The sequence below is a fragment of the Melospiza melodia genome, chromosome 1 (genome assembly GCF_035770615.1).
Source record: "Melospiza melodia melodia isolate bMelMel2 chromosome 1, bMelMel2.pri, whole genome shotgun sequence".
Classification (NCBI taxonomy): Eukaryota; Metazoa; Chordata; class Aves; order Passeriformes; family Passerellidae; genus Melospiza; species Melospiza melodia.
The window spans coordinates 144,905,131-144,932,972 of record NC_086194.1 but is presented as its reverse complement, the minus strand read 5'-3'; the positions used below and the strand labels follow the sequence as shown (position 1 = coordinate 144,932,972).

Sequence of the window (27,842 nt, the reverse complement as noted above, 5' to 3'; positions counted from 1 at the left end):
GTCAAATACAAAGTACTTGTAAGCCAATTTTATTTTCAAGTTTAACGATCTTTCTAGTGTAGTTTTAAGTTTTTTCCCACATAAAATTATTTTTACAACCCATGAATTATACATGGAATCTTTAATGTTAAAGGGTTCTGCTCAGCAATACCCCTTCCCCTGGATTTCAAACCTGTATTTTCTTCATTACATAGGAATTATTTTATTACAGGTTTGTTAAGATCCTAAATGAAAACCAACTTACTTCTCTTTATCCATTGTGTCAATATTTAACCTTTACCATACTGTTCAGCAATGCACAGTGATGTGCTATTAAAACGTATAAAAGACAAAGGAGCAAACATTTATCAAATAAAAATTGGGTAACAGATCACACAGTGAGGAGGGATGCTAAGAGAAGGATCTACAGTAAAATATCTCCAGAAAGCTACTCAGTGCTACTACCTCTGCAGAGCCTGAACCACATTCTGAAGACACTGAATAAACTCAAAACTGGGCTTCTTGCATAGCTTCTTCATCAGAAGGTGGTCACCAACTAGTGCTAGAGAAAAGTACAGTGAATTGTCCAAAACATTCAAGTAACAAACCAGAGGAGTTGTAACAATGCAAACTCAAAACAGCCCTTTTCTTATTACATTGCACTCCACATTTTGCTCCTTTCTTCTTTTGGCACAAGTTTTTTGGGCTGGTGGTGGTGTCAAATGTCTTGCTTTCTTTTCAGTTCCTAAAGCCATTTAAATACAACAAAGTAAAAAAGGAACAGCAAACAAGGTACAGTACTTCCAAAAGTGAATTTTGCATCTATGTGGAATCAGCAGACTACAAAAGTATTTTGGAACAGGTGGGAGACTTGTGTTACTGGGTGGCAAGAGCAAGAAGAATCAAGTGAAACACAACTTAAAAGCAAGCTAACAACCGAGATTGGCCTCATTAAAGCAAATCCTATTAAAAGCCTTACCAACTTAAAGCTAGGAAGGAAAGCATCTTCTTCTGCCAACAGCATTACTGCTGTGACCCACAACTAGCAGCACACCTCATGCCAGTGTCCTGGCCCCAACTTCTCTTCACTTGATAATGCTTATTCTTGTCAGGAGAAAGTAGTGACATGTAGTGATACCTGAAAACTGCATTTGCAGAAGGCTGCACATCTCAAAAACCAGGTGTGCACTGTGGGAACAAGTAACTGCAACTCATACTTCTCAGGATGCATGCTGACAAGTAAATGCAACTTCTGGTTTTCAAAACTGGTTTCACAGCAGAAATTACTTTACTAGAGGATTGTTTGGAAACTGAACTACAAAATTTGTCTAAAAGTAATTGGAAAATGCCATTTTCCCTGCAAGATTCATCTGTCATTACCATTGAAAAATGCTTTCAAATGCACTGTAGTAACTCTGACATAAGGCAAACACATTTTATGTTGTCTTCCTTGCATCATTTGACCTACTTTGACCAGAACTTCTACTTGTGAATCTAAAGTGAATTTACTTACTAATTAAAATTTTGTCCTGCATCACAGTGCCCTGCCAGAAACTGCTCTGTATGATTATCTCTAAAAGATACCCACTACTGCTTGAAGAGAGCAGAAAGAAACCAAAAACCCTCACAGAAAGGGGGAATCCCAACATCAGACAAACTTTGTTTTAATAACAGACATTATTCTTTTTATAAAACTACTTGTGTGGCATTGCCCAAATACACAAATTGCAGACATTTGGGTTGAGAATTATTTCATCAGAAGACAAAATGAAAGACTGAATATCTTTTCATTTGATAAATTTGACATTTTAAGGGCATCAGTCTTACTTTAAAATTGAAAAAAAAATCTCAAAACAGACAAAATCCATTACTGTGTTACTACAGCACAACTTCAGCATTTCTTGAGGGAAAGAATTTCTTGCACAAAGAGAAATCTATTCCTAATTCTTATAATAGTGAAGAAACTTGAGCTGTCTCTCAAGAACTAATTCTTCAGAAGTTTTTTTTTAATTAATTTAGAACTATACCAAATCAAGCTAACATATTTAAAAGAACTTCTAAATAAAACTCAGAAAAGCCAGACTGGAGATAGCACCCGAATTCTTATGGTTCTCCAAGACAAGAAGAGTGGACCTGCACTGGAGTATTTCACACCATTTGCTAGAGACAGTCACCCTCTCTCTCCAACCTACAATGGGCAATTACATGCAACTTGTAAAAGCAAGCAGTTAAGCTTTACCAAGGAAATTATGATTGTCACAATGCAACAGAATATTAAGGCCAGTGAATAATAACTGAATAATTATAAATAACACAAATGTTTACTAAGGCCTGCTTTTCCAAACAGAACCAGAACAAAAGCACAACAATTCTGTAGTGTACCAAGTGTATATTTCAATTTACTGTAATGCAGTCTAACAACAAATTTGGTCATAATTTACCAGATATACATAAATGATTTAAGTAGTAAAAGAAGATTCAGTTCCAAGAGAATAAGTTCATACCTTGAAGAAAAAATCCCAACAAAACAAAAGGGAAAAAAAAAGGAAAATACATTAAGAATGTAGAGCCAGGTCCAGTTTCTAAGCATTAAGTGAGCAGTATTCTAATAAAGCAGATTTAGGTGAATTTCAGATATATATATATTTATATATATAGACAGATCTACCAATTGTAAACTATGGTTTTAAAAGGGATAAATGGGATGGAAAAATCTTTATGCTATACTTACATATTCACAAAGCAGAACATTACTTTAACGTTTAAAATACTTTTTCATTCATATCATCTTTGCCCAACTAATTTCTACTTTGGACCCCACCAGAATTACACATTACTCATTTCAGTCTAGAACAATGAGAATAAAATGTAATCTTCAGTGTAAAAAAGGTACCCTGCCCTCCCCACCCTCCCCAAAAAACTATTCATGTCAGGATTACAATGATGTGGAAACTACCAATGAAACAAGTGGATGATAAAAAAAAGCATTTTAATTCCCATATAACTGTAGTTCAAACTTATCATCTCAGTTTCCATCAGCAAAAACAATGTCTTAACATTATGTTACTGTTCTATGGACAACAGTAAAGCTTGTCTCTTTAAATACATACCAAGTCTGATCAGATGGAGCACCAGTAAGATTTTGTCCATCAAAGCATAATTCAAAGTTATCCACACAACTACCATAATTTAGTTACCTGACATAAAATAGGAAAAAATATACTCATTTTAAAATTAAACAAAGTTGAAAAATATGGTGACCCTCAATTGTTTTTTATACAGTACTGTCACACTGGCCTAGCTATGTGTCATGATAAATGCTCTGCATATTTACTCACTGTGACATAATAGTACATCAGACTTATTGTTCCAATGATTGCCTGAATTAACTTGCCTTAGGCTAGACAACACAGAGGAGTTTAAGGTGAAGGTGTAATGCCGTCCCCTCCCTATGAAAGGGGCCTGAAATCATTGGTACAATATTACAAGCTTAGGAAAAAGAAAAAAAAAAAAAAAAAACCAAAAACAAACCCAACAAAAAGAAAAAAAAAAAAACTACGTGGCTACAAAAATTCAAGTTTCAATGCCTCCTAGAAAATCTGAAACAAAGAGCATAGGGAGCATATCCTCCTGAAAAGTAGACAACTCAAAGAGCATTTTTTCCTTTGGACTTTTGTGTTTCTTAAAAAAAATTCCAGCAAATGAGCAAGTTAAATGTAGTTTGTTTATATTAAATACTAACAACGACCCATGAAGTACAAAAGAATAAAAAATAGTTTGTGTTCAATGATGAACGATGGGCACAATAGCCTAGTGTCCAATTCATATCACATAAACTAGCCAAAAAACGGACAAGTAAGAAATTATTGACCAAAAAGTTGTTTTAATATGACACTTTCTCCATTCCTTGCATTTTTATTCTGTGGGACTGAGGTATACACCAGGGAAACAAAAAAAATTTTGAGAGAAGGGGGGCCTTAGGAGAGAGAAGAAACATTATTACATCAGATACCTTTTAGCATGACTGTCTCTTTTGACTAAGTGGCACAAGAGTTACCCATGCTCTGATCAGCCTATTATTTCATTACTGGTCATTTCTTCTGCATCATCGTTTTAAAACTGATGAATCAACAACAACCTTCTTTAAAAACAGACACTAAATTAATGCCATTAAAAACTTCTCCAGTGCTTATCACCCATAGCACCTGCCAGCATAGAGCCAAAAGTTTTCAACCCAAATTTCAAGACGGTGTTGGCAATATCTGTGACACATATTTAAATGATTGGCTTTCACCTATCAGATTACAGGAGAGGTAAGGTTTGTATGGCAAAGACATGCTTGTGGAAAACGAGCCACCAGCCCGAATTAGCTTCACTGACTCGCTGACAAAAGTACGAGTGGATTTGGGAAAGCTGTCTTTGTATTTCCATACCAAATTGCAATTTTCTTCATTCATGTTAACAGGTACATGAATGTGCAACATAATTACAGTTACTACTATGTCTGAATAGGACCCAAGTAGCTATAGCCTATAAATAATAAAAAATACATTTTTCTTTTGATAACTGACTGTAGATGTGAGGACTCTGTATAATTCAACCAAACGGTTGTATGCTGTACAGTCCTGTGCAAATATCATAAAAAAATTAATAATCCTTTTTTTTGCTATAAGGCTTTGACCCTACATTTTCACAGCAACATAACTACCATCCAGCCTGTACCATATTTCGCAAGCCTTCAGTCCCAGAATTCAAGCAGTCAATCCGTACAGTGTCCACCTGCAGCACCCTGAAGGCTCGTGCTCGGTCAGTCATCTAAAGGCATACAGACTTCCCCGCCTTCATCCCACCGAGACTGCTCGTTCTGTTCTTCTACATCATCACCCAGCTCCTCATCGCCTTCTCCCACTTCATTCTCTTCGTATTCTTCATCCCTAGGGAAATCTGTGTCCTGCGCCTGGTCTGCTCCCTCCTGCCCTCCAGGCTGAGATTTATCTGCACAGTCTACACAAACTCCGTAACGCCGTGAGCCGTGTCTTATTCCAACGCTGGCTGCAAGCATGAAAATCTTCTTGCACACCATACACTTGTACTTTTTATCCTTTTTATGCACCTATGGAAGAGAAATTTTAACAGCTGACTATAGGCATATCAGGTTACATTTGCATATAGTACTAGAAAACTATTAACAACAACAATAATTATTAATATAAAAATTCCTATTTTTAACTTTTCCAAAAGATACCAAACACTATTCAGAGTAAGGCAGGATTACTGGAGAGCTATTCATGTATTCCTCAGCAGATATGAGCTACTGCCCACAAACAAACCACTTTGTAGGAGCTCAGCAGGTCACCTGTTCTGTACACAGGAGAGTGTTCAGTTCACATCTCCTCAGGGTACAGAGCAAGACTCAGAAGCAATGAGAGCAGCACAAACCCTTCCACTGCACACAAGATAGCTCATTTAGAAAATTGCTTTTTACAATTTTAAATTCTAGAAATACTAAGAACAAACAAGAGTTATTATACTCAAGAATTCAAAGAGCAAAATTCTTCTTCCATGACTTCTCCTTCCCAACACTGTTAAAATTAACATCAACTTTCCAGGTCGCTTAGGCAAGTTTTATGTCCTGTATTTGAGTCTGTGTGTAAAATTAGAAGGCTGCTGTTGACTAACCATAAATTTTGATTTTGAATTTGGAAGTATGTTGCTTGTACAAGTAAATGAATTCAGCAACCATGTATATTAATTATTATCTATGAAAAAATGAAGTTGAAGACTTCCTTCTTCTATCTGGTGTTCCCACAACAGATTACAATTATGTGCTCAAATATCTAATTTGAAGTCCCATTGAAAAAGATGCAATTTTAGATAAAAGAAATTACCACCTAAATGAGGGGAAAAATAAATTAGGTCATGATACAAATAGTTACTTCAGCTCTGCTGTATAGTCTGTACAGCTGATATGTGTGCTTTCCTCACCCTCTAGACTTGTTATAATACTTCACACAAGGCAGAATGTTTGAGGTTTGTTGAGCTGAGAGGGGAAGGGAGGGGGGAAAAACATCCAGAAAAAAAAAAAGTGTTCTGACTTCATCAGAGAAAGAACACTTCAATTAAAGCACAGAACTGCTCTGAGCTCACTCCACAGCTGTTTTCACATTGTCTGACTTCTTCTCCTTTCCTGGAGGAAAAAAAAAAATCTTCAGCTACAAGTCCTGGTCAGACAATGCAGGACTGAAAACTGAAGTCCCACTCTACTCTTCTTGGTAGACCAGCTAACTCCCACTGCTGCCATCTTCTCAGGTGAGCCAAAAAGGAAGGAGCATGGCCATCAATGAGGCAATAATGCCCCAATTCTCTGCATCTGAGAGGTGCTTCATCCCTCCAATCATTTTCATAGCCCTCCCCTAGAGTAGCTCCAACAGCTCCATGTCCTTCCTGTTTTGGGGACCCCAGAGCTGGATGCAGTGCTCCAGGTGGGGTCTCATGAGGGGCACAATGCCCTTCCTCACCCTGCTGGCCACACTGCCTTGGATGCAGCCCAGGATACAATTTGGCTGTCTGGGGTGAGAGAGCACACTGGTGGCTCATGTCCCACCTCTCACCCACCAGCACCCTCAATCCTCCCGGCAGGGCTGCTCTCGATGTGTTCACCCAACAGCCTCTACAGATACTGAGAGTTGCCTCAGCCCAGGGTCAGCACCTAGAAGAAGAGCAATTTACCCACTCCATGTGCTAACTAACCTTTTCTAGCTATCTGCAAAACATCTTGCAAAACAAGGGGAATTTTTAAAATCACAGCTTGGAAAAATGTTATTATTTTCTCACCACCAACATGGTCTTGCTTTTATTACTGTCCTAAAACACACCTTGGATTTTATATAGTATATATTATAATGGAATCTTAATTTCATGATAGACTAGATATAAAGCACCTACAAAATACCCAAGACAGATAAAACTTTCTCTGGATCCACAGATAAATGAGTACTCAAATCAAATCCCGAGTTATGCAATGTGCACAGAACAGGGTAAGCTGAACTCCTGGTTGTGGTACTGGCAGAATGCAAGTCAGACAGATGTTTACTTTCTGCATCAGATATTTTTCATTCTTTCCTAATCTTAAAGCAGATACTGTACTATAGCTTTGTCTAGTTGTGAAATAAACATTTCAGAACTACCTCAAGATATTGTGCAATTGCTGAATTAACAGGGTGCCCTGACAGAAAACAGTGATTCATCATTATAGACCAAGATGTGATGTTCTACTGCAGTAAAGCTAAGCCAGAACTGCTTTTCATTATCTACAGAATACTTATATACACTGCATCCCTTTATCACATCACTTTCAAAATAATCTTGAAATTACTGTCTTCATTGACACTGCATTTTCCATTAAGAAAATGAGAGGCACAGTTATCCAAGAAATGTTTATCTTCATCCATTTCAAATCCAAGATAAGACAATTTACATTATGTCAAATCAGAGAACAGTTTGTTCCAACTACCAAAACACCTGAAAGCCCCATAAAACCCCACTCATACATGTGCATACATATACATGAACACTTGAGATTACCTACCAAGGAATGTCTCTTTACATGCTCTCTTCGTGTAAACAGCTTCCCACAGATGTCACAACTGAACGACCTCACTCCTGTGTGAATGAGCAAGTGTCTCTTTAGTGTTCTTCTGTATTTGGCTACATAATTACAGTGTGGACACTTCAACTTGTTCATGATTAAAGCAGAGGAATCACCTAAAACATAAGAAGCATCAGGAGAAAAGATGATGAAACACACAAAAAATAATCTAAATTTGTTCTGTCTGGTGCACAAAAATAAACAGATGCCAAAACAATAAAGCAAAACACATGACTTTTCATCAGTGAAATCAGGACAATGCCTGTCTGCAGAACTCAAAAATGTTGCTAAGTTCTGCATGTACAATTCTACTAGAAAAATACCTACTTGTAATCAAGTAATTTTTACCATGGAAATCTTATTTCATGAATTGACGTTAACTACAATTTACCGATATTTCATTTTCCTAGATGTCACTTCTACCAGAAAACATTTTGTTCTGGATTAGAAACCCTCTAACCCTGCAGCATTTAGACAGTTGCAACCTTCTCTTCCCATATTCTATTTAGAATTACATGCAGGAACTGCCTACCAAGATCTGACCTTAAAAAAAGTATAAGTAAGAAGAGGAGTAGGACACTAAGAGGTAGCAAAATTCTGAAATTCTCAAAAGGGAAGTTATTGGTTCAGATTTTACCTATTTTCTACTTTGATCTAACAGCAGAAAAAATAAAAAGAGCAGAAAAAAACTTCTGGAAGAAGCAACATCTCACTTCTTCCTTATGATGGAAGAGAGCTCTTTATATAGTTTGCCCAAAGGATATATGCAAAACAGGTTTAATGCAGCTGCCTATTACTGTGTGAAAAAACACCACAGGATTCTATGGCGTGGAGAAGGCCACACAGAAATATAAAGGTTATTTTGATAATAACATACTGACTCAGCTTACTACAGGTGAGAACTTATGAACATAATCATAACCATCTAGAAGCATCCAAAAAGCACTGGCTAAGGCTACCTGATTATGTGCAAGAGTTTCTAGTGTTCACACTGGCAAGAAGAAAACATAATTGCACATTCTGTGCACATGCTCACAGGCATGTCTCTAGAGTTGCCTCCTTTGAGCTTTTAAATCGATCCAAACATGCAAGTTACATTTTGCTAATATTCACAAGTTTGCATACTGGAGCACTCATGTGAGCTGCATGTCCACATAACATCACATGAAGAAAAGTAAATCCTATGCAGGCAGACATCAGGGCTGTAAAATATATGGGAATTTATTGGTTTAAGAACAGGCGGACTTCCTAAGAGCCACTTCTAATTTCTTGACTGCCAGCAAATTTCACCTTGTGATGACCACATTACTTCTACTGTAAACCCCAAAATATTTCAAATAAACCATAAGGCACATCCCAGTAACAGCTCAGTTAAAGAGAAGAGGTAAGCATTACTATTACCCAGTACTTGATATGTTCTTTTTACTGAAGACTTTACATATTGTAAGAAACTGGCAACTATTGTTTTAGATATGGTGGTATTTTCAGTATGTTTTCAGACAGAGAAATAATTACAGATAACTGCTTGCTTGAACTGACAGAAAAAGGCTTAATTACAGCTACGCCAAACTAAAAACATTTATTGCAATGAAGTTTTTTATTTTTAATAGCAAGACATATGCTGAGATCTCCTTTTAAAATTATATTTATTTCCATATATTCACCATCCAAGTTTTTGATTTCAAAGGCCATTTATCTGTATTTAGCTTAGTAAAGAGACAGGCAGCTATCACGTTAAAGACCTCAGGTACCTTCACACTGAGTCACAATACTAGAACTGATATAAATCACATTCTGGTTTTACACTTCCATACATTTGAATTCCTTTTCCTCCCTCCAAGGAAGTACATTATCCAGAAAGGCAAATGACATGGAAGAAGATTGACTAAATAATTTCCTAACCCTCTACCTACTCTCCATCAGACACACTTACCATTTTCCCAAGCTTCTTTTGGCCAAGATTCTGGCAGCAATCCATACTTGAAATCACTTGAAGTACCCGGTAGCAGCCCATACTTGAAGTCACTTGAAGTACCCGGCAGCAATCCGTACTTGAAGTCATTTGAAGTACCCGGCAACAGTCCATACTTGAAGTCACTTGAAGTAGCTATTAAAGACACATTCTTTCTTTAGCTTCCTGGGTTCTAATCAGTCATCAATCTCATCTGTTTAGCAATATAGATCCTTTTTAAACTGTGACAAAAACGTTTCTAACCTTAAAATAGTAACTATAGCATGTTTTCACATAGTATTCAATACTAAAACAAGAAAGAACTGTATTCCTAACTTCAATGAAATGGGACCCTTGAACTACTCTCCCCAGCACCATTTCTTCTCCCCATGCTGAGAAAAGTTGAAAGCCTTTTTCCTACTACAGGGGCTTTGATGCTAAGGATATGTATTCCCTCATGACCATCATGAGGGGGCTGAAAGGTTTTCTGATGGAAAACCTTTCTCTTCAGAACTGCTTTGTGCAGTGACTTCACCTGGACTGCCACAGTAGTCTAGCTGGTACAAAACTAAGTATTTTCTACTAGAGACATGGTGGTTCTTTATTGCCTTAAAATATCTTCATGGTATATATATATAGTGCTTTAAATACCTTTATTTATATAAAGGATCCTACAGCTATGTTTAAATCCTTTCTGAATAATCTTCTCCATTACTCTAAAACCACATCAATTCAAGAGAACATAATTACTTGGAATATTACAGTCTAAAAGACTAGTTTGCATATTTACATTTGCTCTTAAGACAAGATCTCCTGCAGTTTATGTTGCCTTTGTATTGTTTTTTCCTCTTTAAAAAACCAAAACCATTCAGAAGTGTGCAATGCCTTTAAAATATCTTAGCTTGTTTACTTCCATACTTTATAACAAGTAAGAACTGCATCAGTGACCATGGAGTCACTATTGCAGAGCACAGAGAACTATAAATAGAACACAATAAAGCTGCACTAAGAATTTGACAAAATCATATTTGTTGGGCAAAAGCTCTTCTGGCAATAGTGCAAATCAATGTTCCCCCCAATCCCCAAGACAGGAGTTTGCTGGAAATCATGAACTCATAAATCCATTACTTTCCTCACAGGCAAACAGTTGTTAAATAAACAAACTGCAGTGGTAACTAGCAGATTTCTTTTTATTTCTCTAGATGGTAGTTGGGTCCTCACACTGGATTCCAAATGTCACCACTGTGAAGTCTTGAGGAGATGTATTTTTGCTTTCAAGCCTGAAACTATAGATTTTAATAGCCCAAAGACTTCTTTTTATCCTTACACTATTCATTCTAAGGATTTTTTGGGAGAGGAAATTCTCTTAGGCTAAATCAGAATTTCATGCAGCTAATGGCAAGCTGCATATTTAAACACTTCCAACCTGCAGATTTACTGGAAAAAAGTACAGATTACAAATCCTCACAGTATGAGACACATACAGTAGTTTCATATACTGTCAGGCAGCATTAACACTGGCAGCAGTGATTCAGTCTGCACCATAAGACAACAGTTCAAAAGGATATCACTCAACAAGTAGGAAGCTTATAATTCTATCTATCTTATCCATTAGACAATGGCAAACAACAAGCAAAGCTGGATCATGACTGCCAAATTAGGCATTCTACCAGAGCTTTTAAAAAGCAGAGCATGAGTGAATGCAGATGAGAAATAGTAGTATTTTAGTTCATCTAACTACTTATTTTGCTATAAAAGGAAGAAGAGGGAAGGGAATAAACTTCCCTCTCCCTTAAAAAACACAAAGCAGTGAGGAAATTTTTTAAATTACTGACTCTAACTATAATTACTGACCTAACTTCTGTTATGTCCAAAAGAGGCAAGAACTCCTTATACTAATTTGGAGTGATGGACTCCAGCAATGGCATCTCAACAGCTCAAGGAATAGAACACAGATACCCTATAGACATGCCAACTACACATTCCTTTGAGGTGAGGAGGAAGATTTCCTTCTGTAATACACATGAAAGGATTAGAGAGGAAGCAGTGTTGTGATCTTAAGGCTAAAAGCCTCCAAATTACAGCAGGCTTCAGGATCTAGCAGAGGGGAAAAAAAAAAAAAAGCAAACCTACTTTTATAATGTTTAAAGTATTAGATCCTTTCGTTATAGATTTTTCTCCCTGAACTAGAACTGTAGCTGAACAGCAAAAGGTCAGTCAGTAACAAAGTATTTTAATCACTTTTCCCTCCCTTATAGGATGAATATCTGTAAGATCAACAGACCCAAGTCTTTACTGCACACAGATGTATTGTTATGCTGTGTACAGGCACTATTGTATAGCTTCCTTCACAATAAGACTGACCATAGGTAAGAGTTGGACCAAGATGAGCACATTTTATATATAACACTGTCACTTTGACAATTCTTCTGTATTTATGAGAATACAAACTAAATGTCACTAGGAACATTTATGTACGCAGCTGATATTTAAGTCTGAGGGAATTTAAGAGTTCAAACCCCTGCATAATTTGAGAACTTAGCACAAGACTCAGCATAGCCAAATAAATTTAAGAGCTGTCATCTAGTGTAGGTAGTAGCTACTAAATCCTTCAACCTCCAACTGGAAGAGAAGACCCACTATAACATGAAAGAACACCAGCACAGATACCACAAGCGATAAGAGGTTGCTACACATGCTTTGTGCTTCAGTATACATGACTAAGTAGATAATAATTAAACCTAATGCTTATTCTTAGAATAATTCGTTGACCTAGAAAACCTGCTTTCTAGATTAAGCACACATTTAATGTGTTCAAAACAAAACCATGCAAAAGGCATCTTCAGTGTCTAAGTGCTCATCCAAACAAGACAGACTTGAATTACACACAGTCTGGAAGCTGGAAGTGCAATACCCAGCCTCTTCCACCTTCCCCAGCTGGATATAGATCCTACAGTCCGGTAAGCTTCCAGAAGGCAACACATTTACAGACCCCTGTGGCTCATAGTATTTTCTCCCATTTCTCCTCTCACCCAGGCTACTGTCCCCTGAAACCTGCTTGCAAAACTAGACATAATTATCATCTGACTTGTTCTGGTCACTTCAAAGCCAGATGACAGCCTCTTGATGGGAGGCTAAAGCAACTATGGATGCAGTCATACTGGTAGACTGGGGATGGGGTGCAAAGGGGGAAAGTATAGACAGGTAATGCAGACCTTTGAGAAAAAAAAGAAAAAGCTAATTAGAAGCAATAATATTCTGTGTCTCCAGACTAAACCACCTGATCACAACTTTTCTCTGATCTAAGGTAACCTTCTTACACTTTGGTTGATTTCTAAGAGGTGTAAGTTAATAATCCAAATGTCAATTAACCTCAAATATTAACCCATTCTTCTAGTCTGCATGGATAAAAGGATATCAGTAATGGGATCTTTAATAAAAGTCAACAACAAGCAAAGCCAAACAAAAAAAAATACAACAGAATACAAAGAAACTCATTAACAATCAGCACTAAAATTCACACTATGTTGATTTGACAAGAGATAGGACAGTGTGAAATAAAATAAAGTGGTTGTATAGCTTTTACACCACTAAAAAAAAAAAAGCTATCAAAAACATTGTGAAAGGATTTTATGTTCTAGTGCATTTGTTCTCAGGAAAAAGGATAACCAGAAGCCAGATACAATGATTTTCAGTTTTGAAGGCAAGAGGTAGGCATGCACCACCAGAAAGAGAGAATGTGTCTAAGCCAGAAGCACCCTTAGTTTGACAGATTTCACTCTTTTTCTGATTTATATGAGGAGATATACAGATTTGGGGCCAGAAAAGGATACATTACTGAGTAGGTGATGATATGGGAAATAACGAGAAGTTCAGTGACAGAAGTGCCCATTGAACAGGGCATTACAGAAAAGGACACGCATATGGTGCACTGAGGGAAAAGATACAAAACTTTGCATTAGATACAACTGTTTGTAGTGAACTCAACTCCTGTTTTCTTTACATATATTAGCACTGGAAACAGTGCCAAAATAAGAGAAAAATAAATACTATTTTTCACTGTATTTTTTTGACACTGACTGCTCATCTAATCAATTAAAAAAGACGGAAAGTAGACAGGATAAGCGATTAGGCCATAGCTTTCAAGGATTGCAAAGAAAGCAGTGGTAATCTACTGATACAATCTGGATTGCTAGTAGAGAGCTGGATTTGTTGCTTATGTTAGGTAACATGACAGAGGAAACAGCACTGCCAAGACTGACATACTGGGAAGGTGGGGAAAACAAAGTATCTTGAGCTCCCTTTGTTCCCAGAGTATTCCTCACGTCTTTAACCTTGCTTCTTCTGAAAAGACTTCTGGAAGCACAATACTGCTTAACTGCCCCTGGCAACAGAGGGCTCAGACATACTTAAGACATTTTGCCAATGCAATCTTACTCATACTCTATTGCTCCAAATTGCTCTCCATTTTTACTGTTTTTCATTCATGAAAAATGTGATATATTGCTGTAACTATGTAGTCAGATCTAGCATCAACTACCCCTGAGAGAAGACCACTAACTGATGCCAAATATATTATGCACTTGCTTTTCCACTTGATTATCATACCTTCCCTGAAAAATTCCTTCCCAAGAAAGTGAAAGCTATTTTGCTGATCTCCTCCAACAACTACACCAATGAAACACAAGAAAGTCAAGAACTTTCCTCATGCAGACCATTTATTTGTGGGGGAGTTAAATGTTCTCATGGATCCTTTTTAGTAAGTCAATGCATTACACTGGGACTCAAAAAGACTTTCAGGCAGAGATGATCTGTAGACACCACAAAACCTTCTTCCCCAACCCATTCACAAAAAAAAAAAAAAACCAAAAAACAAAACAAAAAAAAAAACCAAAAAAAAAATCCCCCCAAAAAACCCCACAAAACATAATATATTGCATATAGTGCATAATATATTTGCCTGGAATTGTAGGCTCAGGGACAGACCATACTGTAAGAATGTGAGGAGGGAATCTGCTTGTCTTTGGGATGATCCCTGGGAGAGGTGAATTGAATGAATGGGGAAGAGGTTGACCGTCAGATATTGCAGTTTTTTCAGATGACTTCTAAAAACTTTTGACACCTTCAACACTGGATTACATAGGGAATGGGGCAAATAAACTGATTAAAGGTCCATCAAGGAACTTAAATCTTTTAATCGAGGTATCAGCTTAAGGTCTAAAAAAAATATGACTGAGAGTTAGAGTACCATGGAAAAGTAGGAAAAATATACAATTCTTTTTTCTTTTGTAACACAGTCAGTCAAGTGGGGTTTATCCCTACAAGAAATATACACGTCCTGATAAGTCCATCAATCTTGATTTCTTCAAATACAAAGATACCTGCTTTATTGTAAAGCCTAATCAAGTTGTGTTATGCTCCTCCCTTGCAACATGACAAACGCTGGGACCAGCACTACATTTTTTGTAAGCAAGTTTAGCTTCTGTTTGTATCCTTCTGAAAAGTAGTTGTTTCTACAGCAAGCTGAATTAATTCCTTAAGAACCCCTACAATATCAGCTAGGAACCCTCTCGTTCCACTGTGGACTGTTTTAATCCTGCCCTTGTTATCCTTTCCCTCACCCCCATCAGAGCACAGCATAATCTAGCCTGAAAATCACAATAACAAATTACACACTTATAGCTTCATAAAGCTACTGGGCTATTGCATGCAAGTGTCCTAAAAATCAACACAGTCAGTTCCAGAAAGCATAAGCAACACTTCACAGCTGTGTTCTGAAGTCTGAGGATAGGACAGATTTAAAAAACACCACACCCAGATGAAAGGCATACCCAAGAAGTGATGAAAATTGACAAAATCACCCCATGAAGAGACATTAAGCATATGATGAATAATGTTCACTGAGCTTTTATGATCTTTTGTAACACACTCTAACACTGACTGTAATATGTTGTCTGCATGGTTATTTTCACTATGGTAAATGGTTAATTGTAGGATGAATGATGGCTGTAAACAGTAAAAGACCTTTTTAGCAGATTATCAACTAGGAGACAAAATACTGAGATAAGTGGTAACATTCTATGTTTAACTAAAACAGCTACTTTAATTAATATAGCTAAATTGGAGAAGTCTTGAAAACTTAAGTAAAATATAAGTAAATCTAAGATAGATTTCAAATTCCTTGTACTATCTTAGATTTTTAAAGCTTCTCTAAAGCTCACCAACATGATACTTGTACAGGGATGGTGTTAAACAAACTCACTGGCAATGATGCCTCGGGTTTTAGCTTTTAAATTTTTCAGATTCTGTACTGCTTTAGTGTGTAGTTCTGAGCTTCATATTGGGGGATAGTAAGCTCTCTTCACAGAGTAGGTAGACAAATCAATTCTTTCTCTAGCTGGGGACCAAGGACAAATGATCTAAGTTTCAGGCCCAAAAGCATAAACAGTGGTCTGCTGAAGACAGAAAAACAAGAAGGACGGGACTTCATAACCTAAAGCTGTAACTGGACAATTAACTCCAATATGCAAACGGACCTGAACTTATAAGAGTGTGAGACCACGTGGCTGGTTGTCCATTTTGTGGCCATTTTGGGTTCATCCTGGGTGTAGCCATGGCTGAGGTCTTGTGCTGCTCAAGGTGTGTCCATTGAGGCTTTTTAATAAATACCTACTTTATTCTTTAACTCCATCTAACCTCTATTCTACATCAGCCTTCACAAGGCATGAGCAACACAGGGTGAGAGGAAGAAGCAGCAGACATATCCTTATTGGATAGGAGCAGAAAAACTCATGTTCAGCAAGGAGCAGTTTAACATATTTGCTTTACTGGAACAAGAGGGGTAGCAGATGCTTCAGAAAGCTTTTGCTCTTTACTATCTAATACTTACCAACTGTACCCAACTGGAAAATTCATTTACTATAGAATTCAAAGAAGTGGCTTCGGGGATAAATTTTTGTAGTGAGAGGAGTGATCTTAAGTAGGCTTCTCTTCCACCATATCTACAGTATCATCATAAAAGCACCAGACCAACCCAAACCTAAATCAAGGGCACAGAAACTCCCCCTGCATGTAACTGAGGGTTCATAACTGCTGGTGTTACCCCCACCAGAACATGACAAAGCATAATAGTAGAAGCTCGTTGTTTCTGTTTCAGCAACCAACAGGAGAGCGCACTCCTTAGCTCTGAATAGAAGAATTAATTATTCTTTATTTTTCTTCTTATAGAATTGTCTTATATCTATTCCAGATTACATTTTCTTATGGCTTTTTTACCTCTCAGTGCCTATTATTTTTGGTAGTTTTTCATCCCCACAGGAAATTTAATCCAAAACTAAAAAGTTATTGTGTAACCTGCAGGTTACTCTACAACTCATTCTTGATATTCTTCCAACTCTGCACTCCTCCCTCTTCCACCTTTTCTTTGGCATAGAGGGAGCAGTTAAAAGAGTGTTTGAGAGTGGAATCGACCTGCAAAGCAAAGAAAAAGAGCCACAAGCAGAAGAGAAAGAATACCAAAGGCTGAATAACAGTCTATGGGTGAAAAGTAAGTTATACCAAGCCCTGCTTCACTCTTCTTGTTTCAAACAATATGCATTCAAGAACTTAGTAAAAGTGAAGATGTTTTACAAAAATATTAGATAAGGCTTCCAAAAGAATTCTGACACTGACAGAAAATGTAATTATGTACTTAGGAACATATATGGTGTGCTCTGAAAATACCAAGGAGATCACTAGTTGACTAGTAATTTAAAACTCAGTAAAATAAACTTTCCCCCGTGGTCACAGAACTTTCAATGGTTTTGGACTGACACCACAACACATATTCAGTATGATCTGTCTCCAATACAGTTCTTTTCATCAAAATGCTACATGAATGTATTTTGTAATTTAATTCTTTAGCATAACAAGGTACTGGAAACATTGGTGCTTCTGTCAAAAAAACCCCACAAACAAACAAACAAAAAAACCCAACAAAAAACAAGGACTAAACATACTGCACTGCCCATGCCCTCCATTATTTCTCCAAGAAATCTTCACAGCACACATATAAAATTTCACAGAATCCAAACAACTAATTATATTTGTTGTTGGTGCCATCAAATGCATATTCTCTGCATTTCCATCACTAAGACACTGAATACTAACCCCCTATAAATCATCAATAAAAATCACATGCTAATTTGTGTCAGAAATTTTGTATTTGTGCAGCTAATACACACACCCACAGCTCTTGCTCCAGACTTTGTTGTTCTTTTTCGTGGCACTGCAATTAGAGCAAGTAGTGTAGCCCAGCAGAGGCAGAATTGTTGTGTGGGTGCTGAGGACTCAACATCCCCCACTCTCTGCAGCTAAAGGGCTTCACTTGGGCTACATCTAACCTGGTGCTGTGGACCTGAGGCATATTAGCGACCATCACATTCCTGAAACAGCTCTTATCCTCAGCTCAGCCAGAAGGAATTCTGTGCAGCCTAACAAAGCTTAGCCAGTAAGAGAAGTACAGGAAATTCACTTCACAAGCACAACTCTCAAGTAAAGCTAAAGCAGACCTACCCAGAGTTCAGAGATGAAGACCAGAGATAAGTGAGGCATTTGCAGAAGTGCTCCCCAGCACAGCTGCTTCTCCAGAGCTGCTCTGTTGTGTCACACTACTCACTAAGCACATGAAGGTCTCTTGTACTGGAGAAACACATCCCCACGCCCACCCCACGCTGCTCTGCACTGGCACTGCACTGGCACGTGTCACCACGGTACCCAGGCAGCACTGGCACCACACAGCACGGCCCTGGGTCCCCAAGTGCCCCCTGTGGGACCACTGCTCGTCCGTGGGCAGGAGCAGAGCGGGGCCCCTGGAGGAGACATCCACAGCTCCTTGATGTTTGAAGCAGGCATACATTTTAAACTGCTTTAGAAACAACAGACATCTAAAGAACTTTGTTACAGCTGTGTCTCAAATTCACCCCTAACTTGGCTTCTAAATTGCAGTAAGTTTTCAAAACTATTAATTCACCAAAAAGTGAGGCAAGCAAATGACAGTACTTCAAATACATACATTAACTATTCATACAGCATAATAATTTAAAAAATAAAAACCCAAAAGTTATGTAGTCAGGTACTGCAGTCAATACTTTAATTTTCAAATGACATAATTGACATTATGCAATATTTACCTGCTTCTTCTTTAATAAATGACAAGTCTTCTTCTGGATACGGGACTGACGGTTGCAACACTGAGCAATCTTCAGAGTTCTCTTCAGTATTAGGTGGTACATTATAAATAAATCTCTTTGCAGTTTGGTTTTTCCTTCTTGCTTTTCCAGGTTCTTGAACTGATTGTCCCTGTGCACCCATGTCATTCCACACGAAAACTTTTCCCTCACCTTGAGATTCATTTTCAGCCATTTCAGGTGAGCTGTCCTGGACCCAACTGCAGTCATTCATTTGGTAGCTTTCCATTTGGCCCTCATCAATAGGGTAGGGATCGTTCTCAGTTTTTATGCTACTTGCCAAGTTGGTGAGGTTTCGTGTTGCCCAGAAGCTGGCAACTTTTTGATCCCTTGGAGATAAACCATCCCTACTAACAGATCTTCTGTTGTAATCCACTACAACAGTCTCTGGAGCTTCTGATTTTATACTTATGTTTAAGGCATCTTTAATGAAGTTGCGGCAGGACTGGACAACCTCCGTCATCTGAAGGTAGCTGGCCACCGACATCACTTCAATGGCGTTTTGGCTCGTGAGCACGAGGTTACCAGAATACAAGAAGTCCAAGATGACAGAAAAACCTTGAACAGCAACAACGTCCAAATAGGTAACAGTGGTTTGGTTACGGTTTTCTTTGTTTGTAAAGCAATACAGAGTCTTAAAGAAGCGGCTGCCTGCAACCAGGATGTTCTTGTGAGCTCTGAAGACCCTCCCACTCACCACAATATTAACATCACAAAGAATGCCTTTCTTCCTCTGCTCGTTGAGCTCTTGCAGGAGCTGATAGCAGTAAGAGTTCTCATTTGGCCTGCTGTTAAAATCACAGTATCCTTCATTATTCAGTTCTGATGGTAACTCTGCCTCCTGCAATTAAAAAAGCCACACAAACATAATTAGCTCTTACTAAATGCTCTCCTTAGTTAAACATGAAAATAAGGATACGAAAATAAATAAAGAAGATTATTCTAATCAAACTAATTTTTTTGTTATTTATGTTCTTGGTCACAAAGGCAGAGAGGAATATATAAATAACAAGATACTTCTGAAAACTAAAAATCATGCTCTCATTCTGCACCTTCCACCCCCAAGTTTAAAACAAACAGAGCTAGATTTGCCTTGAGGGCAAAGGAAGGGAAATTTCAGCCAAAAGTAAGGAAATATATAGTTGAGTGTGAAGTACTTGTTATTCCTAACCCACATATACTAAAGATTCAGGAGCTTCTGTTTCCGAAGATTTAACTACATGATTCTTACATATCCAATCCCTTGTTCTTCCCCAGAAATCTCCACTTAAACAATTAAACAGAATCTGGATAAGTGATTCAACATTTTCTTCATGCTGAGATATGAACAGACATAGATTAGGCCTGTATGCCCCAATCGGTCTTGAATGTTTTAAAGAAAACATATTGCTAAAGGAGATATAACAGCAAACAGATTTCTTATACAGTTTGACAAATTAAGTATTTATCCTTTGTTTTTTAACTGCAGCGGGGTTAGGATTAAACAGTGTATCACATAACAAGCAGACAAAATACTGCAGAGGACAAAAAAACTCCTGACTTAAGCTTCCATTACAATACTTGCCTCAGACTTTCTTGAAATAAGCCTCCCAAACTTTCCAGTGGCAACACTAGCACAGTACTTATTACACACACACAGCCTTTTTAAGATGTGATCTCAAAAAAGGCTTCAAAATTTTGCTAAAACCTAATACTTTCACAAAATCCAACACCAAGACATAATTCATTATTAAAATGAGGACAGGGAGAGATCAAGAGATCTGAACTAGATTTTAGAGCACATAGAAGACTTCTAACTCATGTTAAAGATGATTCAGAGATGCTACAAAGCAGCAGCTAGGAGAAAGCAGAAAACACAGACTGGCATATTTGAAACCATACTTATATGGGTTGACATATGCTGCCATCAAGAGCAGCAACAATGACAGTCTGTTTCATACTCTTATCCCCAAGATTCTCTCTTCTTTCCTAGCAAACAAGGAAAGCCCAAAACTGGATAGTTCCAAGCCAAATCATTATTTTCTTCTCTCAGCTCCTAAAACACCTCACTGATTAGCGAACTAGAGGTGATGTTAAAGCTCACCTGCCTCAACATTACAGGTCAAAATCAGTATTAAGAAGGAAATGTTAGCACTGTCATGAACCCATAAGCTATGCTAGAGTTAAAATATACATTACAGGACAGTACTACCCCTAATTTGAGATTATAGCAGAAACCAGCTACATATATTTTAAAAGTCACTTTCCACCCCATAGACCTTAGTGGATTAAATCAGTACTCATGTCAATTTATAATCCCAGTGCGGATCACTGGAATGACACCTGAGGCTGTAACTACATCTAAAACGGTGTTTACATTCATAAGCAGCAAATAAGGCCTGGTATAACCAAAACAAACTGTGCCATTTCAGCGCATCCTGCAGAGAAATTTCAGTTTGCTGTCACATTCAAGTTGCTTCTGAATCTCTACTCTTCTCAGAAAAACACTTCATTAAAGAAAAAGGAATAAAAGCATTTAGGCTTTTATGCGAAAACAAGCAGTAGATCTTTGCCCACCTCATCCTAATTTTTTTTCTGTACTTTGTGACACACCCCAAGTACTACCTCGGATGAAGGCTGTGAAGCAGTTTGCTCCAGGTGTGGGACAGCTAAGGCTGTCACTCCAAGCTCTCAGCAGATTTTGGTTCTAGACTAGCTTCCTGTCACTTTAGCAATGGAGCACTGCACAGTTCCAAAACACCAATTACGCTGACACTGGATCAGATTAAGATGAAAATGACAGTACCCTAAAGTGTTGTCATGCTCGTCAATCACCAGTGACTTGCACCTCACACAGTAAATGTTAGGTAGATGCTATGATAGCTGCCAATTTCATTCCCTGAGAACACATCAAACACCACAGAAAATTTAAAAAACAACCTGCAGCAATTATTTTCTTTTGACAAACGTCTGATTAAATAATGGAGAGAGAGTACATGTTAACTAAGCAAGTATAAGTACCCAATCAAGCTGGGACAAAAAAAATAAATTGATATTTACAATGTGGGGTTTTTGTTTCCTGAGAACAGGACAAGCCAGGATAGTGAAGAGCAGCTGCAGATCACAAATGTGCTACAGAAACACAAGACTGAAATCTTCATTGTGACAAGACCAGAAGGTTGAGTGGAAAAATGAGATATTATGCAACCTGTGTCCAAGCTATTAGGGATGTGTGTTGGAGAAAGAGATCAATCAGTATTACAGCTTTAATTAGTATTATAGCTTCACTATAATGTGGGTGCATAAACATTTTTAAAACTAACTGCAGTACTAAAACCAACTATTTTACTGCTGGTATGGTACAACAGTTAACCCTAGTGCCACAACTCAAATGAAGTCCTGACATCTGAGCAGTTATCAAGTCTATGTACACCAAGTATGACAAGTAGAACTGATATTTACTATGAGAAAAATTGACAAAATAATATTACTATGAGAAATTTAGACATTGATACAGAAAAAAATACAGTACAGTTCAACAGGAGGCAAGATGCAGAAAATAATTACAGGAAAAAGTGTATTTTCAAACATCTGTAACTTACACGACACATCATCATATGGGTTCTTGATTTTTCTAATGAGAACAACAAACTAATGATATTTGCTTAGATATCAACTATATTTTCAGAATACAGACCCCATATTCTCATCAACTAAATTACCCCAACACCAAACCACCTCATCCTTTAATAAACACTAGTAAGGAATAGAAGATAAAAATCAGCACAATTTCATTTCAATTTATGGACTCTTCAGTGCTCTAAGTCAAAAACGTCTCTCTGTGGGTGAGATTAAGAAGTGCTGTAACAGAACAGAGACGGCTTAAGGAAACTGATATTGTGCTCAGTTTCAAAAGAATACACACTAAGATAAATTACTATGTTATATGTATAATTCATTAATTAAACTTGCCCAAAACCTAACAGAAGGAGCAGAAACAGATGATCAAAAATTGCAACTAGAAGTTTAGTTTGTTTAGTTTTCTTTTTCCAACTGTTCCATCAGCACATTCTGTCCCTGGAGGGACAGTGAGGGCAGGAAGAATTAAGAAAAACCCAAACCAACCTAACCACACATCACATCTCAGCTACATGCATACAAAAAGTAATCACGTTACATTTTTTAATCCCTTCCCCACTACCACATCTTGTTCTACAGCAGTTCCCTGTGCCCCCAAATTAATTCTTACTCTGGTAAATGTATCTTCTAAGCTATCAGTAGCTTCTTAACCACATGCAGAGGAAAATGATCTCAAAACATGGTCCCATCAGTTGCACACGATGCTCCACTGCCATACAGCACCACTCACAGACAACTCAGTGATTTCAAATTATTTCATTAATTGCCTAATATCAAACTGAGTAGTTTGAGGTTTGATAAAAACATTAAATAAAAACACACTAAGTGGTACTGTCTACTTTAAGTCCTGACTTCCTCCTCAACTTCTCCACTCTGCTAAGAGTAAGTCAAGAAGTGAACTTAGAACACTGTAATGTAACTCTAACATCTGAAGCATGACTTCCATTCATCACTGCTCACATAATGCAAACAATTCCAGTTCACATGGAAAAAATAACACATCAAAGGCCTTCCTCCTTTTGGAGAGCTTCTGCTTTAAACCAACATGCCTGTTAGACTGGAGAAAGCTTTTCTGGCAGTATTTCCAAGGCTTAGCTTTAAATTACGTCCAGAAAGAAAATGTTTTAAGAAGATGGTTTGAGGAGAGAAATCCCCAGCAGCCAATAAATCTGCATCTTATGGACCCAAATTCATCAAAGAATTAAAATATTTTGCCATAATTTCCCACTAAGCATCCATTTCTTAAGATTCTTGCAACACAGTAGTCTGTTCACTACAAAGGTAGTTTAAAGATGATGACAGATTTCCTTAAGCTTTAATGTGGAGAAAAATTATTTTAAAAACTAGAATAGAAAAAGATTCAAGAATTTGGTCTTAGAAAGTAGCATTGGTTGACAGCTCAATACCCTTGAATTACAGCAGCTGCAACCACTTGTGATGTATTTTGGCATTCCAAATTAAATGTATCCCCAAAATAAACTGAAATCATCACTTGTTTCTTCACGAGTGTAATATCCAACAGACCTATAGAAATTTCCACTGCTTTACTGTCTTAACACCTACAATTTCCTTTCTGCTCTGGAGTGGTGGCACTATGCCATATGTTTATTAGCAGCTGCTGAACATGCCCTGCAGTTGAGGCTTGTCAAGTCCATAATACATGTGTGCTGTCTCTAACACAAAGGCTGAGAGATCTGTCCCAAGTTTCATTAAATCTAAACGGCTTTGCTGCCTCATTATGTATGTTGGAAATACGGTCAGGGTACAAATTACCTACTTTTGTTCCAAGTATCTGGTATCATGGCATTTAGAAAAAAAATGGGGCTATTGTTTTGGTATTAATTTAAACATATGTATCAAAAGAAATTCAAGTGCCATTAAGCCTATGAAAGGATACGGAAATTAAACATAGAAGGGAAAGAAAACAGAGATTCTTAATCAGGTTTTTGATAAAGCAACTGTAATGTGAAAGTACGCCACAAAGAAAACTCCACTGACTCCCGAAAAACTGCAACTCCTTCCCTCGTGAGAAGTTTTTAACTGAAATGTAACTGCAGAAGGATGCACAAAGCATTGTTTTCCACTAAAAAAAAATCTCATTACAGCTACCTTTGTCCCAACCTTATCTTTTGTACAGTGAAGAACCACTGACTCATCTATTCTACTGTTTCATTTATTATCACAGTTAGTCCAAATATTTTTTTCTTAAAATATCAGTGGTATAAAAGTAGCGATTCATTTTTACAAATATTCCCATGGCAATGAAAGGTCTTCAAATAAACACTTACAATCATCAAATACAAACTTATATTAACTTGTAGGTTACTGTGATAACAAGCCAATATTCTGTCCTCCCTTCCACCCTCCCAATATTTAACAGTTTTGCAACAGAGTCAGGGTAAGAGGACAGAAAGAAAAAAAGTAGTTATTTGAGTAGAGAAAAAATGCTTGGAATAGCTTTTATTTAAATACAGCTAAAACAGACAGAGAGAAGCTTCCAAGTGTAGCAGGGATTAACAGCATCCACTAACACAGGAGGCTACACAGTGACAGAACATACTTCTACAAAGTAATCATTCACAACTCAAAGTTAGAAACTAGGCAACAAGACGGTAAGGAACACACTGCAATAGCATTATGCAAAACTGGAACACTTTCAAAGATATGAAGAAGTAAAAGAAACTAAGAATATAAGTCTCTTAATTAGAAGCAACTAATTGAAAGCAAGCTTGGCTAAAACACTGCAGAGTGAGTAGCAAACCCCAGAAGACTGAAGAAAACTGATAAGATGACCTACTACCACATAATATCTGTAAGAGTAGCTGCGATAAAACTGCGCTCGCTGAAAAGGTAGTATTAACCATCTTGAAGGTGAATGTTGCATTTGTAAATCCAAAAATAATATTTTGTATAACTGGTATTTGTGCACCATAGGGTTTCCCTTAACGTTCACCTAATGTTTTATCAGTCATCCTGTAATCCTGATATACTGCCCCAACATTTGACTAGCAGCTCTTGTCCAAGGTACCCTGAGCTCCTTAAGAGTGCTCAAGCAATAACCTCAATCTAACCACCGCATTACATTTCAGACGCCAAATAAAGCTACCCAGCCAAGGTGGGTGTTTCAATTAAAACGGAATTCTAGATGCAGAAAAACGGAGTGACGAATCAATTAATTCCGGCTAACAGCCTAACAATTCAGGGACTAGCCTAACCTGAAGCAACACTTAGTGCCCGCAGGCAAGTTTAACGCCAGCGAAGCGATCGAGCGGACTTTAGCAGCGCAGGCATCCCGCATCCCTAGGAGAAAAGGCTGCAGAAGGCTGCGGATTCAACCTAAGTATTCTTTAGGGGCTTCTCATCCACATATATTCTAGGGCAAGCCCTGCCTCATTCGTGAAAGCAGCCAAGAAACACAGCGATTTGAAGTTCAGCGGGGAACGTGAAGAGTTTCACTACTCCTACAGCGTCAGAGGAGCGCTGGCATAGTAACACGGCTTTCAGGAAACCACATGTTTATCTCAAACACACACCAAGCGATTGCAGACTTCTTGCTCAGCAACGCAATCTAAGGCAACGCAATCGGGAAAAAAAAAAAAAAAAAAAAAAAAAAAAAGATTTCAGCGCGAAGAACTTAAATACACGGAGTTATCCGATTAGTGCACCGGGGCCACACCGCTAAGCAGGCAGAGCGATTCCAATTCCACGCCGCCGAGTCCCCATTTCACAAGCGGTCGCTGGCCGGACACTGCCCGCCCTCCGCCCGTACCGCAGGAGGAAGTTGTAACGAGCGTATTTAAATCAGTGCTGTGACACTGGGATTCGTACGCAACTTTTTTCCCACATCGCCGGTTTATCTTCAAGAGATAAACAGACGAACTAATGAAAGCGGCACTCGCCAGGGCCGGACGGATAACGGGAACGGAATACAGGCACAAACAACAGCTCGTGCTGCGTTTGTGTGCCTGCCCACATCCAGCGGGAGAGTCGCCCCAAATCCCAGAGGGGGCTCGTCCCCCGCTCCGGACGCGGCGAGCGAGAGCAACGCGGTGTGGCCAGCCCGCCGGGCAGCAACCACCACGAGCAGCCATTAGAGAAGTTCACACACGTGAGCACAGGAAAACCTCACCTATGCAAAGGGGAGGCCGGGATTGCCCCTCCCTCTCTCCCTCCCTCCGTCCCCGCCGCCCCCTGCCCGTCCCGTGCCGTACCTGCTCGGCGCTGCCGGGCTCGTTGAGGCGATGCTCGGCGGAGAGGTGGTGCCGCAGGAGCAGGGTGCGCTTGTAGTTGCGGGTGCCCTTGCAGAGCTCGTCGTGCCCCCCGGGCAGGGGCGCGCCGGACATGATCACCTCGGGGGGCGCAGCAGCGGCCACGGCCGCGGTGCACCAGGCGCACGACATGAGGCCGGTCTCCTGGCAGTAGTAGAGCCACGGGAACTCCTTGAGCCAGGAGCCCTGGAAGGAGATGTGCAGCTTCTGCAGCAGGGACTTGGGCCTGGCCAGCGGGAAGTGCCGGATGCTCTCCCCCTCGCCGCTGCCCTCCGCTTCGTCCCCGCCGTCGCCCCCCGACCGCCGGCTGCTGCTGCAGCTGCCGCCCTCGGCGCCGCTGCCGTCGCCCAGGCTGCCCCCTTCGCCGTCCTCCTCGTCGTCGCTGCTGTCACTCAGCGAACCCCCGTCCTGGACCAGCTCCTTGCCCTCCAGCAGCCCCTCGGTCTCCAGTCCCTCCGCGCCCTCCAGCTCCATCTCCTCGTCCGCCCCCCGCCCATTGAAGTGCTTCCGCGGCCAGGCCGCGGCCTCGCAGCCATTGTTGGCGGCGGGGTGGGCGGCCAGAAGCCCCCCGCCGCCGCGGAAGGCCAGAGTCCGGCGGTTCCTCTCGGCGAACATGGGGCCGGCGGCGGCGGGGGGCGACGCCGCGTCCTGGGGCAGCAGCAGCTCCTTCTCCTCGGCGGCGGTGGCCTCCAGCTCCTCGGCCTCCAGCCCCTCCAGCTCCGCCTCCTCGTCCGCCCCGCGCCCGTTCAGCGCCTCGGGGTCCTGCCGCTCCCAGGCCTCGGCCCCCGCCGCCGAGGCGGCCGCCGCGGAGGTGACGAGGCCGCCGCCGCGGAACGCGAGCGTCCGCCGGTTTATCTCCGCGAACATGGCGGGCGCGCCCCGCGCCCCCCGCCCGGCCGAGCGCTCCGTCCGCCGCGGGAACGGGGCGGGGGAAGGAGGCGCCCGGCTGCCGTGCGGGGGCGGCGACCGAGAGAAGCGAAGTCCGGCCGCTCGCTCCCCGCTCCCCCGGGTCCGGCCTGGATCGCGGCGGGCGCGGGGCTGCCCACAATGGATCCCGCTCGATCGCTCGGCGGCGGCGGCGCTTCCGTCCCGACAGGCCCCGGATCGGGTCGGGTGGCAAATGAACAACGGGCTGCCCACAATGCACCGCG

General features: G+C 39.8%; 1 protein-coding gene across 1 annotated transcript; it reads right to left on the bottom strand.

Moving 5' to 3' along the window:
* Position 1: 1 nt before the first annotated feature.
* On the bottom strand, positions 2-27,558 carry ZBTB10 (zinc finger and BTB domain containing 10). The gene is made up of 5 exons (XM_063170797.1): positions 26,635-27,558; positions 18,749-19,646; positions 9,561-9,734; positions 7,568-7,743; positions 2-5,092 (listed from the first exon to the last, which is right to left on the bottom strand). The coding sequence occupies exons 1-5, from the start codon at positions 27,556-27,558 to the stop codon at positions 4,787-4,789; spliced, it is 2,478 nt and encodes an 825-aa protein (XP_063026867.1). The 3' UTR covers positions 2-4,786.
* Positions 27,559-27,842: the final 284 nt, after the last annotated feature.

Excerpts from the sequence above, each read along its gene's own strand:
- ZBTB10 (XM_063170797.1), bottom strand. The coding sequence starts at position 27,558 with ATGTTCGCGGAGATAAACCGGCGGACGCTCGCGTTCCGCGGCGGCGGC. Across the intron at positions 9,735-18,748 it reads ATTTATTAAAGAAGAAGCAG|CTACTTCAAGTGACTTCAAG; the intron begins GTAAATATTGCA and ends TGTCTTTAATAG. Across the intron at positions 7,744-9,560 it reads AAAAGAAGCTTGGGAAAATG|GTGATTCCTCTGCTTTAATC; the intron begins GTAAGTGTGTCT and ends CTTATGTTTTAG.